The sequence below is a fragment of the Aotus nancymaae genome, unplaced genomic scaffold (assembly GCF_030222135.1).
Source record: "Aotus nancymaae isolate 86718 unplaced genomic scaffold, 86718_ANA_hifiasm-v0.15.2.pri h1tg000041l, whole genome shotgun sequence".
Taxonomy (NCBI): Eukaryota; Metazoa; Chordata; class Mammalia; order Primates; family Aotidae; genus Aotus; species Aotus nancymaae.
In genome coordinates this window covers 24894857-24911991 of record NW_026988455.1, presented here as the reverse complement: position 1 = coordinate 24911991, position 17135 = coordinate 24894857, and the positions used below count along the sequence as shown (strand labels likewise).

Sequence of the window (17135 nt, the reverse complement as noted above, 5' to 3'; positions counted from 1 at the left end):
CCCAGCCTCCTGGGCCCAGGCCTGCCCAGCTTCCTCCAGTCCTACCACCTGGAGCAGGAGGGCCCAGCACCACTCTTGGCCTCAGGGATCTGTCTCATGGGTGACCAGCTGACCACTCAGGTCCTGGAGCCTGACCATCCCTGCCTCCTTGTATGAACAAAGGTGGTGGCCAACCTGCCTACTCATCGCCAAGATGACTAGTTGCTATTCGGGCCCCCTAAGGTCACTGACTTGGCCTTCTGGGGTTTGCACAGGTCCCAAGTAGCCATGCACTGCTCTGAGAGGGCTCGCCCTGCTTTGGGCTAGATTCCAGTACTGGTCAGAGCCACAGTTGGCTCAGTCCCTTTAGTGATCACCTTGGCTGCTGGAGGCCCCAGGCTCGGGTTGAGACCAGATCAGACCCCTCTGGGCCTGGGGCTTGTGCCATGTGAGGGGACTCTGTCCCACATCAGGTCAGCATGAGGACACAGGACATTGTGCTGGCTGGCCAGAGCTATGAGAATGCCACACAGACCCTCCCCTCCAGAGGCTTCCAAGTACCCAGCCTCCTTGTGGATGTTGGTCTCAGCTGGCTGAGGGACCATCTGGGGCTTCCAGGCAGCTTGCAGGGTAGGCTGCTGCCCTGGCTCCTTCCAGATCATGCAGGTCAGTGAACCTGACAGGGATAGGACATGGGCCACCACGAACGGGAGGTGACTTGGGCTCTGCCTGTGGGTCTTCAGAGGGCTGGGCAGGGGTTGATGATGGGCCCCAGTGAGGTTGCAGGGCCAGTTCTGTCCATGGTCCTGGGGATAGCCAGGGTGGATGTTGAAGGGATGGGGGCCCAGCATTCCTGCCTGAAGCAGTACTATGGGAGCCATGGGCCCTGAGACCAGGGTCCAAGGGAAGGTTTGGGAGTGAATAACCACCAAACTGGTGGTCTTTCCTGGACTGGGGACAGGCTGGCCAGACCCTGAGCTCCTGGAACCCCCAGAGAAAGGCCTGTGGCCCTAGGCTCTTTGGAGACCCTCATGCCACTGGAAGTCTCAGCCTTGGGAAGAACCTGGCCAGGCAAGGGTCAGGAAGGACCACGATCCTGTTTTGGGGGGACTATCCTTATGGGGAGGCATGGTCTCACTCTGTCATCCAGGCTGAGTGCAGTGGCATGATCATGGGTCACTGTTGCCTTGGCTTCCTAGTCTTGAGCAGTTCTCCCACCTCAGCCTCCCATGTAGCTGACACTACAGGCACATGCTACCATACCTGGCTAATTTTTAATTTTTTGTAGAGATGGGGTCTTGCCATATTGCCCAGGCTGGTCTCAAACTCCTAGACTAAAGTAGTCCTCCCACCTCAGCCTCCCAAAGTGTTGAGATTACAGGTGTGAGCCATCATGTCTAGCTGAGTTTTCCTTTATTTTTGAAAGATAATACAAGAATAATCATGTAATTTTCATTTTTCTAATGTCCTTGTTGAATTTTAGTATCAAAACTACTGCTGGTGTCACAAAATAAGCTGAGTAGGCTTTCTCTTATATTCTCTGAAATCTTGACACTTTCTCTTTATTGAGTGAGTCGTACGATTTAGCAGTGAAGCTATCTGGGCCTGGAGATGACATAATGAAAATATTTTAATTTGGAGGTTCAATTTCTTTGGTAGTTTAAGACACTTCAGGGGTTTGTTTTTGAGTACTGCAAGTTGAATTTTTCTATGAATTTGTCAATTTTACCAAAATTCACATTTATAAAGTTACTTGTGGCCGGGCGCAGTGGCTCATGCCTGTAATCCCAACACTTTGGGAGGCCGAGGTGGGCGGATCACCTGAGGTCAGGAGTTCAAGACCAGCCTGACCAACATGGAGAAACCCCATCTTTACTAAAGATACAAAATTAGCTGGGTGTGGTGGCACATGCCTGTAATCCCAGCTACTCAGGAGGCTGAGGCAGGAGAACTGTGATGAGCCGAGATCACGCCACTGCATTCCAGCCTGGGTAACAAGAGTGAAACTCTGTCTCAAAAAAAAAAAGTTACTTCTGATATCCTTAGTCTTTTGAATCCTATTCATTTATAATATTAATCATGTTTGAGAAGATATATATATATATATATGTGTGTGTACGTATGTATTTTTTTTTGAGATGGAGTCTCGCTCTTGTTGCCCAGGCTAGAGTGCAATGGCACGATCTTGGCTCACAGCAACCTCCGCCTCCCGGGTTCAAGTGATTCTCCTGCCTCAGCCTCCTGAGTAGCTGGGATTACAGGTGCCTGCCACCACGCCGGGCTAATTTTTTGTATTTTTTGTAGAGACGGGGTCTCACTATGTTGGTCAGGCTAGTCTTGAACTCCTGACCTCAGGTAATCCACCCACCTCAGCCTCCCAAAGTGCTAGGATTATAGGCATGAGCCACTGCACCCAGCCAAGACTATATTATTAGGTACATACAAATTTGGAAAATTTTGCCAATAAACTGAATATAATTAGAACTAAATGTGTTTACCCCTAGTAATGATTTTTGCCTTGAAATTGTATCTTATGTTAAATAACTGCTCTTTGCCTTAAAATCTGTTTTTGTTTTTTTTTTGAGACAGACTCTCACTCTGTTGCTCAGGCTGGAATGCAGTGGCACAATCTCTACTCATCACAACCTCTGTCTCCCAGGTTCAAGCGATTCTTCTGCCTCAGCCTCAGATTACAGGCATGCACCACCACAGCTGGCTAATTTTTGTATTTTTAGTAGAAATGGGATTTCACCATGTTGGCCAGGCTAGTCTTGAACTCCTGACCTCAGGTGATCTGCCCAGCTCAGCCTCCCAAAGTGTTGGGACTACAGGCATGAGCCACTGCACCCAGGCTCTATTGTTCGATATCAAATAACTACACCAGATTTTTGGTGTGTGTATGCATGGTAATCATTTTTTATCCTTTTACTTGCAAATGTTATATACATTTTTGAGTTCTCTTTGAAGTTCTCTTAGAAGCTTACAGTCTGTAGATGTGGCTGGAGAAATAAACAGAGGCTTATTTTATTCCTTATTTGTCCCCTAAATAAGGACCATCAGACTTTCCTGAAAGCAAGAATGGGGGTTTAATAGGTTTTATCTTTCCACTAAGTGCTTGGAGGCCAGCATCTGTAACAGTGTTAGTCACTCACCCTCAGTGCTCATAGAAGAGTTTATCTGCATGAAGCATAAAATAAACATTTTAAAAATAAAGGATTGCTAAGAATAAGTTTCTTGGCTGGGCGTGGTGGCTCACGCCTGTAATCCAAGCACTTTGGAGGCCAAGGTCAGCGGATCACCTGAGTTCGGGAGTTCAAGACCAGCCTGACCAACATGGTGAAACCCGTCTTTTTATAAAAAAAAATATAAAAAAAAAAGTAAAAAAAAAATAAGTTTCTCTAGTGTATCTGTCTTTATCCTTGAACCACAATCATGCTGTCTTACTTCTTACATAAACTTTTAAATATTGGTATCTGAGACCACAAGTCCCTCCATCATTTCCTCTTCTGCATGGTTCCACTTCCTTCTTTTGGCCCTTTGCACTTTAATGGATCTTTTACAATCACCTCTTCAGTCAAATTATTATAAGGAAAAAGAGCTGGCTGGTATATTATATTGAGATTTATTAAATTAAAAAATTCCAGGAATGCTTGTTTCCTTATATACACAGCTGCTTCTGGCTCACACTCATCCTGAGGGAGTAGATGTTGGTAAACCAGCCTCAGTGCGGAGGGTCTCCTGCTGGATCCCCAACTGCAGCCATCCCTGGGCCTAGACTTCCGTCTGCCTTACTTCCAAATGAGTGCTCAGTCGTATGAAGCATACAAGAGGCCCTAAGGGCAAAAGTGGCTGTGCCTGGTGCCACCTTCCCCAGGACCCCCCCGAAAAATGAGGGCCATGAGACAATGCCACTTTACTTCCCTTGAGAGAAATGGAGGAGGAACAGACATAACACAGAGACACCTGAGGTTTTTAGAATCTATGACCTCACCATACTGAACTAGTTAAATGTTTAATGTCTCTGAGAATAAAACCAAATCTTCCTTCCACTTGAGTTTCCAACATGAGGACGCCTTACTCTCTGCACTTCTCCTTGACCAGGAGGCAACATCTGGGGAAGCAGCACCAAGGCCGGCATTGCCATTCTGCACAGGCAGGCCTTGACTGGCAGTAGAGCTCACTGTTCTGATGGGTAATCACCAAGGCGGGCATCACCATTCTGCACAGGCAGGCCCTGACTGGCAGCAGAGCTCACTGTTCTGATGGGTAAGTCACAGCACACAGACTCACCAAGCACAGGCCGTGAATCTCCTCTGCGGGGCTGGATGCTGTCATGCTCTTGGCTGGGAGCATAACCTCTGCCTCAAGACCAACCCTGACAAGGGTTAAGGGGAAGGGTGTGGTGTGGAGTGGGCCCAGTGTGGCCATGGGGAGGCCTTGGAGGGTGGAGCCAGGCAGGTGGCAGAGGAACAAGTGGGCTGGGTGGTCCTTAGGCACAGGCAGACAGGACCAGGGCCAGCTTCTCACCCCTCCGGGATGAAGGGCCAAATCAGCTCCGGGTTCAACAGCGACTCCTCAAGAGGCCGGTTCACATGGAAGTCATGAATGTGGGGGGGTCCTGGATGGGCCTTGGGGGCAGGTCCCCCTGGACGCTGAGGAATCGGTAGCTCAGATGGATCGGCAGGCAGAGGAGCTGTGAAGAAGTACTGATGGAGGAGAGCCTGGGGGTGACAAGTAAGGAACAGCAGAAGGAAACCAGTCACCTCCCTGTCCTCAGCCTCAGGCAGATGTTCCTTCATCTATGCATTCAGCGGACTCAGTGTCTGGGTATTTTCTGAGTGTCTACTGTGTCTGAAGCACTATTCCAGAAGCTGGGGACATAGCCGTTAATAAAACAGACAAAAGCTCTGTCTTTCTGACGTAGGTGGGGGTGGGGAGTAATAAACAAGATAAAGTAAAATACACCGTATGTCAGATAATGATGAGTGCAGTGGGAAAGAGACAGCAAGAGAGAGGAATGAGGAATCGTGGAGAGAGGTTGCAGATCTGAAGCGTCACGAGGAAAGGCCATCTGAGAGGTGACATTTTAGCCAAGACTTGAGACATGAGCAAGTGGGACATGAGGTTCTAGGGCAGAGACAAAAGTGTACAGACCCCAGGGGATGCCCTGGTGTGTGGAGGAGGCCCTCGGGCTGGAAAGCAGTGAGCACAGGGCACAACAGCTGGCAGCGTCATGAGGTGATGGCACCCAAACATGTGACACCTGTGGGCCACAGAAAGGACCCTGGCTTTTCCCCTGAGATGGAGCCATAGGAGGGCACTGGCAGAGCAGGAATGTGTCCTGCTGTATTTGGATAAAGTTACTCTCTCTGCCAGGTGGAGAAGAGATTAAATGGGCTGAGGGGAGACCCAGATTCTGCGAGGCAATCAGGAGATAAGGGTCAGATGGCTGGGGTGCACTGTGGATGCAGAGCCCACAGGAGCTGCTGACAGTACAGACCAAGAGGGCGTGTATAAACACATGCTGCTGGTGCTGCGTGCAGAGAGGGGACAGGGACCCCTGGGAGACACACCCTGACACCTGTCAGCCCATGATCCTGTGGTCCTCATCATCCTCCCAGGCCTTCCAGCCATAACCAGCCTTCCTTGGTCCTCTCCTACAGGCCGCTGCCCACCATTTCTCTCTTCAGCAAACACCTCCTCAAACATCTCATGCTTAAACCTGCCCTCCACCAGAAAGCTTTGCTTGACCCCAAAGTCGGCCTCGCCTCTTGTCTGGGGCTCCCACACCAGGACACCACAATCTCTTGTGACCTTTTGGGCCTGGAGCTACCTTACCACTAGGAGTGCCCCATGGAGGCAGGTCTGATTGTTCACCATCTGTGTGGGGCCCAGGACAACCCCTGCCACATGAGGGTGTGCAGAAAATACTTGCTAAAGGAATGAAGGAATGAGTCCCCAGTGCTCCCCCTACAGGATCAGAGGCAGCCCAGAAGTCAGCACCCCCGGACATGTGCTCTCCTGTGAGGTGGGCATGACCCTCTTAGAGGCCACCCTCAGGAGAACTCTAGGGATGTCCAGTGGGGGGGTCTGCTCAGGAGAGACACACCTGCTCCAAGGTCCCTGTCCCCTGGGTTCCAGATGCCTGGTGCTGGTCCCTGCCCATCACAGGTTCTGAGAGCCGCTGACTTGATGGGGTCATGTGGCTACCAAGTACAGAGAACCAGGGTGATGGGGAGGGGAGCTGGAGGAGCAGAGACCCCAGCCTCTCGCCTTACCTTGGAGGCTGCGATGCGCCGGCGAGGAGGGTAGAGGAGGAACTGACCCAGCAAATCCAATGCCTGGGGAGAGGCGTCGGGCAGCACCTCCTCCAGGGGCACGGGTGCCTGTTCCTTAAAGGAGATCTTGTTGTAGTCCGGCAGTTCAACGAGCTCCTGGGCCAGGGAGAAGGAACAGGGTCCATGAGAGTAGTCCCCGACCCTCACCACACCCTCTGCTGTCAGCTCTCAGCCCCTAACACCCTCATGTGGGGGGTGCTCTCCCACCATGTGTCTCCCCAACCCACTCAACCACCCCTACATTCCTTCATCCATCCCCTTGCCCTCTCAGATGGCAGCTCTGTGCCCAGCTTGCTGAGACACTGCACATGTGTATACTGGGGTGAAAGGGGACAAAGGACAAGACCTACCCCCAAACCTGCATGACAGCAGGAAGGAGGAACCCCTGAGTTGGGACAGGACAGTAGTCCCTGTCCATCAAGAGGGGTTGGGGCCAGGAGAGAGAAGGTTCAGGGGAGGGAGTGGTCACTTGCTGTCGGGGAGTGGAGTAAACCTGCCCCACCCCCATCCCACCAAAGGGCCCTACGAACCGGCCAGACTTGAGGGCTGGGGGTGCCCAAGATGCGAAGCACACAGCAAAGCTGTTCAATGTCGTTCTCACCCGGAAAAAGGGGGGACCCATTCAACAGCTCCCCCATGATGCAGCCCACGGCCCTGTGGACAGAGTCCCAAGCAGCTCAGAGATCTCCCACCATGGACCACAGACCCACCCACAGAACAGCTCTAACACCGCACTCCAGGGCAAGGCCCCCACAAGCCAGCCCTGGAGCCTCATGTCCAGGAGCCCAGTTCCTGAACCCTCAAAGCCCTCAACCCTAGAACCCAGAGCAAAGCCCCAGCTGTTCCAAGACTTCTGAGACTCCTACTCTAGGACACACAGCTCCCCTGCACTTTCTGGGGCAGACCTGTAAACCTGCCCCAAATCTCAGACCCATGGACACTGCCAACTATCTTCTTGCAAAACAGCTCAGAGCTTTCATATCCAAGGATACAGGCCACTGACCAGCTCAGAGATACCATATCCTGGGATCTAACTCCAGCACATACCAGCTCAGACCACCTCCCCACTTAGCCCAGAAAGCTTCCCACCTGGGACCACCATTCTCATCCCACCTAGCTCAAAAACATCATAGTTAGGACCCCAACCCCAAAGTGTTCAGAATACCCCAACCAGGGAAGACACCCTTAAGGGAGCCTAAACTCCCACCACGGAAAAGACCACCAAACAGCTCAGAGACCTCAGAGCCTAGCAGAAATCCATGAGCCATGTTACCCTTTGACCACCCATGGGGGTCTTACCACAGATCAACGCCCTGGTCATACTGGCGGGCACCATACAGGAGCTCAGGGGCTCGGTACCACCTGCGAGGAAGAGAGCTGATGGGCATTGAGCTGAGAAAAGGATGCCTGGGGAGGTGACCCCAGCCCCACAAGCAATGTCTGAAGAAAAGGCCCTGAAGCATCTCTCCCCATGACGAGGGCTGGAAGGGATCTGGCCCTTCCTACCTGGTGGCCACCTGGTGTGTGTAGAGGCGGCTGCCATCTGGGGAAAAGACTCGGGCCAGGCCAAAGTCTGCTATCTTGAGCTGGCCTGAGGCACTGATGAGCAGGTTGGCAGGTTTCAGGTCCTGGGAATGCCAAAGGAAGGATCAGTCCCTCCAAATCCCCCACAGGACCTTGGGAAAAGAGGGCTTGGCAGTCTAACCACCCAGGTCAACCATGATCCCTGCCTCCTCCAGGGCTATGCCCTGGCTGCTCACCTGGAGGCCTTGACCAGCTCTGTCCCCACTTCTGGTCATGCTTTTTACAGGGGCTAGCCCCATCCCCAAGCCAAGTCAGCTCCCCAGATCCCACCCCCGGCCTATGCTGAGACTGACCCGATGCACAATGTTGTTGGCATGGCAGAAGGCGACACCCTTGAGCAGCATCTGCAGGTAGCTCTTGACCTGTGCCTGGGCTAGTGGCCTCTGGGCATGGCGCACCACCTCAGCCAGATTCGACAACATGAACTCGAAGGCCAGCACAAAGCCTGCACCATGTGGGAACACAGCCTTCAGCTGCACCACCTGTGGGCAGGACATCCTGTTAGCCCCTAGATTCCAATCACCAGACCCTCTCTGTGACTGAGACCCCAGCCTAGGCCCTGACAGAGAACCAGGTAGACAGAGAAGGTGACATGGGACCTGAGCTGAGAATCACAAAGCTCCGTGCTCGTGACTTGCTCTGCTCTCCTGAGATAAGGTGGGCTCCCACTCTAATTCTCCATGAACACTCAGGGAAAAGGTCTAAAGAAGGTCATTTAGTGGCAGCATCTGGTCCACCCACCCAGCCCACCTGCCTGAAAATCATCTAGATGGTCACACATGAGATGGACACACAGGTCTCCTCCTTTTTCCTCTAGAGCCATCAAATCCTAGCACCAAGGAAAGGACACCAGAAATCCCACCTTTCCCAGTGCTAGGACAGCTACAGACACATTACAAATACCGAGGCCACCACCGTCAGAGGGGTCAGGCTACACAGAGCTGAGACAGGACTCTTAAGGAACTCACAGCACAGAGGACTAACAAATAAATGAACAAATGGGATATATTCAAATTCTGTAAGCACAGGAACAGAAATAGAAGACCAGGCATGGCATCTCATGCCTGTAATCCCAACCCTCTGGGAGGCCAAGGTGGGTGGATGGCTTGAATCCAGGAGTTTGAGACGAGCCTGGGCAACATAGTGAAACCTTGTCTCTACAAAAAATTAGCCAGGCATGGTGGCACATGCCTGTAGTCCTAGCTACTTGAGAGACTGAGGTGGGAGGATCGCCTGAGCCCAGGAGATTGAGACCACACACAGCCAAGATCACAATACTACACTCCAGCTGGGTGAGAGTGAGACTCTGTATTTAAAAAAAAAAAAAAAAAAAAAAAAAAAACAGAAATAGAAGAGAGGATAGTGTGATTCTGTGTGAGTGGAGAAAAGGATACTTCTTTATTTAGATGGGGTGGGGCTAGATGAGGACCCAGTTTGTGGGGATCTGGGATGAAGCTCTGGGCAGGGGGAGAAGCAAGTGCAGGGAGACTAGAGGGATGTGAGAACATGAGGTTGTTTAAGGAAAGGATATGTCTGCCCTGTTCTGTGCTCCTAGATCCTAGATAGGTGCTGGTCCCCAAGAGATGCCTAAGAAGCATCCTCCTCTCTAGGGAGAGGCCAGCTGGAGGTGCCTAAGAAGTTAGGGAGAGGCCAGCTGGAGGTGGGCACATGGTGATCGTGCTCTAAGTGTAAAGAGAAGCCACCAGGGCTCTTTAAGCAGGGGAGCAGATGACTTGACTTACACTTTTGACAAAGCTCTCTAGACTGTGGCTATGGAGAGCAGTGGGGAGGCTGCTGCTGTTGTTCTGATGAGTGGTGGTGATGACTCGGGCAGGGAGCAAATCTGGAGTATGTTTTAAAGTTAGAACCTTCAGAATTACTGACCAACTGGATGCAGGGACCATATCACCATATCACCAGCTTCCTTATGTATCTCTTTCCACCTATCCCACACATGGCTGTCTGGAAGCCCTTTTATCTTCCTCAAAAAATCAAAATAAGGCCGGGCACAGTGGCTCACGCCTGTAATCCCAGCACTCTGGGAGGCCAAGGAGGGCGGATCACAAGGTCAGGAGTTCGAGACCAGCCTGGCCAACATGGTGAAATCCCATCTCTACTAAAAATACAAAAATTAGCCGGGTTTGGTGGCAGGTGCCTGTAATCCCAGCTACTCTGGAGGCTGAGGCAGGAGAATTGCTTGAACCCAGGAGGCAGAGGTTGTGGTGAGCAGAGATCATGCCATTGCACTCCAGCCTGGGCAACAGAGCAAGACTCTATCTCAAAAAAAAAAAAAAAAAGGCCGGGTGCGGTGGCTCAAGCCTGTAATCCCAGCACTTTGGGAGGCCGAGGCGGGTGGATCATGAGGTCAAGAGATCGAGACCATCCTGGTCAACATGATGAAACCCCGTCTCTACTAACACAAAAAATTAGCTGGGCATGGTGGCGCATGCCTGTAATCCCAGCTACTCAGGAGGCTGAGGCAGGAGAATTGCCTGAACCCAGGAGGTGGAGGTTGCGGTGAGCCAAGACCGCGCCATTGCACTCCAGCCTGGGTAACGAGCAAAACTCCGTCTCAAAAAAAAAAAAAAAAAAAAAAAGTTAAAAAAAAAAAAAAAAAACAAAAAACAAGAAAAGAAAAAAAAAATCAAGATCGCCTGATTGTGTTTTCTGATTTTTCAGGTAGTACACAACCATTTAACAGATCAAAACACATCCACACATTCAGGTAAGACACAAAATTAGAAAGAAAAAAAAAGAACAAAAGAGAAATCCTACAGTCAATCTTACAGTGCACTCTACCAGACTTTACAACAGATACGGCACATACAAATACACATTCACATATATAATATTTCCAAACAAAACCCAGATGACACAAAGTGTTGTAACATGCTTTTTTGTCATCCAATATATCACGAATATCTCCAGGGAACAGCAAAGATAAGTCAGATGATCACAGAGACCCAACTCTGTTACTCTCCAGGGAGTCAAATACATTCCCTGTTTCAACACAGATGAGAGAGAGCACCAAAAGAGTAATGACACTGGAGATGAAAGATGCCCCTGCTCGTGTTCCAGTAGCCCCTCCTCATACCCCATCACAGCACGAACCACACTAGGGGAGCCCTGCTGCCTCTGTCTGTCTCTTGCTAGCACACTTATATCCTCAGGAGCTGGCTTGGAGCTACTTTCTCTGTGTCACCACTGCCCAACACAGGGTAGGGCCTACAGGAGGCCCCAAGGAAAGAATGTCTGGACTGTCAATCAAACCTGGGCCAAACTCTCTACTGACCAACTGAGGGCCCACAAGCTGGTGACTTAACCTCCTCCCCTCACCTGAGAAACAAGAGGACCTGAAACCTGCCTTGTAGAGTAGTAAAGAGGTATCAAAATGACAATGTCTACAATGCCCACAGAACGCATTGGGAGCTCAACAGGTGCCAGTTATATTATAAATCACTAAATGTCTTGAGAAAAAAAGTAAGTCGGTGAATGAATGAATGCATTAAGAAGTGGATAAATGAGAGTGAATGTGTGAGAAATCAAAGAATGAGGTAAATGAGATGAACAAGTGAACAAAAAAGGGCAAAAAGGGGTAAGGAGGCAGATGAATGAGCAGTATGTGTGACTGACAGGGGGAGGAAATCCCTGAAAGCTGGTGAAGACGTAGCTGTGGGGAAAATGAAGGCACAAGGAAGTGAGAACAAGCGAAGGAGGGCGAGAATGCGATGCCCCCCATCCCCTACTCACATACTGATTGTCCTCCATCTCCTGCAGAGCCTTAATCTCCCGCAGGGCCTGGTTAGGGATACCGTCCTCCAACCGCCGTAGGGCTACCTTCTTGAGGGCAACTATCTCGCCAGTCTGCAGGATAGAAGGCAGACAATGCCAGCCCACCCTCGGCTGGGAAAGAGAGATGAAGGTGGGTTGGGGGAGGGTGGTTGAGAGAGACACGCGCTCCTGGGTAGGCCAGAGGCCCTTCTCAGGGGTCTAGGACTAGCCTGGCACCCAGCCGCTGGGGTAGGGGACCAAGACAGCTGTCGGGAGGGAAGCGCAACGGCCCAAAGGAGGTTTAGAATATGAGTAGGTTTTAAAAACTACTGGATGTAAAAAGGGAACCGAAGCGGCTTAGAGCATTAGCCGGAGGGAGGCGGGAGCACTACCCCCGCCAGGCTGCCAGCCGCGGTCCGGCCTCACCTCCACGTGCTTGGCCTTGAAGACGATGCCGTGGGCGCCCTCCCCGATGCGGCCCAGGATGCAGTACTGGTCCATCCCGGTGCAGTCGCTGGGCTTGTACCCCTAAGCTTCCAAATCCCACTTCTTCTCCGCCGAGCGCGCACGCTGTTGCCTAGCAATAGGGCTGCAGCCGACCACTGGGGCGGGTCCTGTGGGCCACGTCACCATGAGAACGGAAGCTGCGTCGAGTCGGGGATGACCGCTCCAGGCTCCACTGCGCCTTTTCCTAGCCCTCCGCTGTCACGCAGCAGCAAGCTTAATCCGGTATAAAAAAACAAAACAAAACAAAAACACACGCTGAGAGCACGCCGGCGACAGGGTCCACAGAACAATGGCGGCCGGCACCGCCCATCTGCCCCGCCCCGGCGTCACGTAACTAACTGCGCCTGAGCACGCAGCCGGGAGCGTGGCCGGGGCAGGGCTCCTATAGGAGGCAGAGCTAGGGCAGGCGAGGCAGGACCCCGACGTGCGCCACCTGCCTCTGTGACGGGCCGTGTGGGCAGCAACCGGAGCAAGGCTGCGTCTGAGCCCAGCGCGGCGTTTCCAGCAGCGGAGCCTCGTCCAGCGGCCTCAGCGTGTCTCACCTTCCTCCTGCCGGCTGGAGAGGCGAGTGGACTGACGCCTCGGGGCGTGGCTGCTGCGATGCGCTGTGCCTGGCGCCGGCGCGTACGTTCGTGCGTGCCGTCACCGCGTCCGGCGCCGGCGCGTACGTTCGTGCGTGCCGTCCCCGCGTCCGGCGCCGGCGCGTTCGTGCGTGCGTGCCGTCCCCCCGGCGCCGGCGCGTTCGTGCGTGCGTGCCGTCCCCGCGTCCGGCGCCGGCGCGTTCGTGCGTGCGTGCCGTCCCCCCGTCCGGCGCCGGCGCGTACGTGCGTCATACGTGCGTGCATGCCGTCACCGCGTGCACCTGTCTGCGATGATCTCGTGTGGGGCTTCTGTGATCCCCTAGGCCTGCGGGGAAGCATGCAGTTACTTAGCACAGTGCTGTGTGCGGCCCCTCACCAACGCCACAGCTGCGCATAGAATGGGGGGTCTTCCTGGAGGCGGCGATTACTGAGCTCACTCTTGAGGGGCAGATGTGTTTCAAGCCTGGATGGGAATAGGAAGGAGGGACCAGCACTGTGATCTTTAAACCTTGTGCTGGCTGGTAGCGTCACATCATCAAACACTGCCACCCCCACTCGTATCCAAGGACGTCCCAGAGGGGCGGGCTCCTTTCCCCCGCAGGCCGGAAGCTCCACACCTGTAAGTAAAGGTTCGGTCACGCGCAGGTGCTGTTCTCTAGCTCTGAGACACAGACACAATGGTGAAGACAGACAGGCTCGGGGCTGCGTTGTGGAGACAGGGTCTGTTAGGCCTCCTGTCTTAAAATGTCAGTTGGCTGCGTGTCCCCACAGCTTCTTAAAAGAGCATACTCTGACCCATACTGGACAAAGTAGGCCTTAAACTTCTGAAAGGATGCTCAACTTCACACACAATAAACAAATACAAACTAAAGCTACAGTTTTCCACATATTGGATGGCTAAAGATTTCAGGTCTAATAGTTCATTGACCAAGCTACGGGAAAACAAGCACTTTCATACATTGCTGGTGGCATTATAATTTGACGATGTTGATCAGATCACAAATGTATAGACTCAGAGTCAGCAAAGCCACTTCTAGTAATTTCCCCATAGACATGTTATACACATGTGAAATGACAGGTACAAAGTTATCCCATTGCAACATTGTTTCAATGGCAAACTATTGGAAACAACACAGCTGTTCATCAATAGATGACTAAATCGTGGTACAGCCTTCATATGAAATATTATGTCTTTTTATGTACAGCAATGGGAAGATTTCTAAAATAGGTTGTTAAATGAAAAAGGCGGCCGGGCGTGGTGGCTCACGCCTGTAATCCAAGCACTTTGAAGGCCAAGGCGGGCGGATCACCTGAGGTCGGGAGTTCAAGACCAGCCTGACTAACATGGTGAAACCCCGTCTTTATTTAAAAAATAAAGAAAAAGGCAAGATGCAGGACAGAGTGTATAGAGTACCACTGGCTGTGTAAACAAAAGGAGAAAATAATGTAAACAATGCTTGTTATCCTTACAAGATAGCTGGAAAGATACGCAAGATTTCCTGAGTGAGGTGACCTGGTGGAAGAGGAACTGGAAAGATAGGGGGACAGGATAGAAGGCAGTCTTTTCACTGGGCCTCTTTATATTCTTTGAGTTTTCAACTGTATAATTTATTGATTTTCCAAAAAAGCAAATATTTTTTAGCTTAGAAATTCTACTTCTGGGTTAATAATTGCAGAAGAATGACTTGATGTCCATACAAAGTATTCCTCCTGTTTGATGATAGCAGAGACTGAAAAGCAACCCAAATACCCAGATGGAAGAATGGCAAAGTTAAGGGAGTGCCATAGAATGGAGTAGTTTTAGCATTAAAAATAACGAAGATAGGCCAGGCTCTGTGACTCAGGCCTGTAATCCCAGCACCTTGAGAGGCCAAGGCCCATCGATCACTTGAGGTCAGGAGTTCGAGACCAGCCTGGCCAATATGGCAAAACCCTGTCTCTACTAGAAATACAAAAATTAGGTGGGCATGGTGGCGCTTACCTGTAGTCCCAGCTACTCAGGAGGCTGAGGCAGGAGAATCATTTGAACCAAGGAGTGGAGGTTGCAATAAGTCAAGGTTGCACCACTGCACCCCAAACTGGGTGACAGAGTGAGACTCTGACTCAAAAAAAGAAAAAAAGTGGTGAGGGTAGATACAGTAGTGCAGTAGGGAAAGATTGGTCTTCACAATATAGTGCTGGGTCATTTGAGAAGTCATAAGAAGAAAAAAATGTATATTGACCCCAGTCTCACGCCATTTACAAAATTGATTCCAGGTAGACTGCAATCTAAATATAAAAGGTAAATAATGAAGCTTTTAGAAGAAAACAATATCTTAATGACTTTGGATTAATTCAAGATCCTTAAGTTACAGAATATACTAAAAGAAAAACAAAAATGAGAAATTGGCCTTCATAAGTATGAATAACTGTTCCTCAAAAGATACTATTAGAGGCCAGGCATGGTGGCTCACACCTGTAACCCTATCACTTTGGGAAACCTAGGTGGGAGGATCACTTGAGGTCAGGAGTTCGAGACCAGCCTGGCCAACATGGCGAAACTCTGTCTCTGCTAAAAATACAAAAATTAGCCAGTCATGGTGGCATGCGCCTATAATCCCAGCTACTCATGCCACTGTACTCCAGCATGGGTGACAGAGTGAGACTCCATCTCAAAAAAAAAAAAAGAAAAAATAAAAGATACCATTAGAGAGTGAACAACAAAGCCACAGAAAGGCAAAAGAGGACTGTAATACATATATCTGACAAAGAACTCACATCTAGAATTGATAGAGAACTTTTATTATAACAGTAAAGAAGAAGCAGACAATCGCGAAAAAATTAGAAAGAAACTGACACAGATGCTTCGCAAAAGGGGATTCCTAAATGGTCAATAAACTTTTGCAAGATCTGTGTTTAACTTCCCTGACTAGAAGGGAATTTCAAATTAGAACCACAATACAGTATTATTGTTACCATCAGAATAGTTTAAATAAAAATGATCAATAGAGCAACTGGAACTCTCAGACGCTGCTGCTAAGACTGCAAGTCCATACAACCCCTTTGAAAAACTGGCACTTTTTTCCACAGGCACACACCACCATGCCCATAGAGGCGGGGTCTCTCTCTGTTGCCCACACTGGTCCTGGGCTCGAGGGATCCTCCCACCTTGGCCTCCCAAAGTGTTGTGGTCCGTGAGATCGGCACGTCTGCCGGGGGTCTCTTGACCAGCAAGAGGGTCCCAATACCTGGAAGAGAGAGTGCGCAGAAGAAAAGAACGACAGGAAAGTTTTGGGGTCTGGAGGGCTGACGAGGATTGCCCAAGTCAGCGATTTATTTTGTGCACAGGGTCTCATTATATACCCTTTAGCCTGTAGTGGCTGACATCAGGTTACTTAGTGAGGTAACTACAACAAAGGAGAAGAGAAAATCACAACATTACAAGCCTAGGGTTCAAGTTAAAACTAGCAAAAGGAGAAGCATACAATCAACTGTCATAAAGATTGATCAAGAAGTCATAAAACAAACAGGTGACCTTTTCTACTTATCCGATAATCAGAAACACAGAAACAAGATCAATTTTACAATGGTCAAACCAAGGTATAAATCTTAGAGGTAACAATTTCAAATGTCATATGAATAGTCACAAGCTTCAGTGAGTACCTGGTAACGGAGTCATAAAACAAGCCCAGAGCAGAAACTTCAAGAAATAGCATGTGCAGTGAAACCACACAGCCTTCACCCAGCCAAACTGTTAGATCAGTGAACCAGAAAACTTCTGCAAAATCAAACTTCTTGCACTTCCTTCTTTCCCTTAGCTCGACTGCATCCAGGAAGGGAGAAATGTGTCTGGGCTCAAACTCCATTATGGCGGAGACACTTAGGGGTCTCTACGCTGGAGTGATCCCCACACCAAAGTACTGAACATAGAGGCACGAGCACCACACCCAGCTCCACTTTTTCAAGTTTGACTAGCTAGTTTGAGGTTCAAGAAAAGTTTCAAAGAAAATGTCTTTTTATTGGACTAGTGACATTTTTCTTTTTTTTTCCAAATCAATAGCTGCATAATGACTTTTACATGACCACGTTTTACTTCTCTTCCCATACATAAGACTGTTGTACAATTATCAAATGCTTTATGAAGCACCATTTTGTGCATAACATCACAACACAAAGACTAGTATGATTACGGTAATATGGGAGTTATTTCACTCTTCAAGAAGTGCTAAAAGGAGATGATAATTTTCAATTGATGCAGAAAAGCATTTAACAAAATTAACACTCTTTAATGAAGAAGGCACTCAACAAACTATAAGAAAACCACCTCAACATAATGCATGCCATGTAGAAAAAGTCCACAGTTTTCAATAGTGAAAGATTGAAAGCTTTCCCTCTA

The 17135-nt window shown here is 50.0% G+C and overlaps 1 protein-coding gene across 5 annotated transcripts; it reads right to left on the bottom strand.

Moving 5' to 3' along the window:
- Positions 1-3582: 3582 nt before the first annotated feature.
- Positions 3583-12591, bottom strand: CDK20 (cyclin dependent kinase 20). 5 transcript variants are annotated; one of them, XM_012463456.3, is made up of 8 exons: positions 12099-12591; positions 11652-11804; positions 8195-8383; positions 7824-7945; positions 7617-7679; positions 6848-6971; positions 6258-6413; positions 3583-4700 (listed from the first exon to the last, which is right to left on the bottom strand). In XM_012463456.3, the coding sequence occupies exons 1-8, from the start codon at positions 12171-12173 to the stop codon at positions 4503-4505; spliced, it is 1080 nt and encodes a 359-aa protein (XP_012318879.1). In that variant the 5' UTR covers positions 12174-12591; the 3' UTR covers positions 3583-4502. The 5 variants fall into 5 exon arrangements, with proteins under 5 accessions (XP_012318879.1, XP_012318887.1, XP_064217673.1 ...); XM_012463464.3 differs by having other exon boundaries at positions 11652-11765; positions 12099-12587; XM_064361603.1 differs by lacking the exon at positions 7617-7679 and having other exon boundaries at positions 12099-12590.
- Between the last annotated feature and the right edge of the window lie 4544 nt (positions 12592-17135).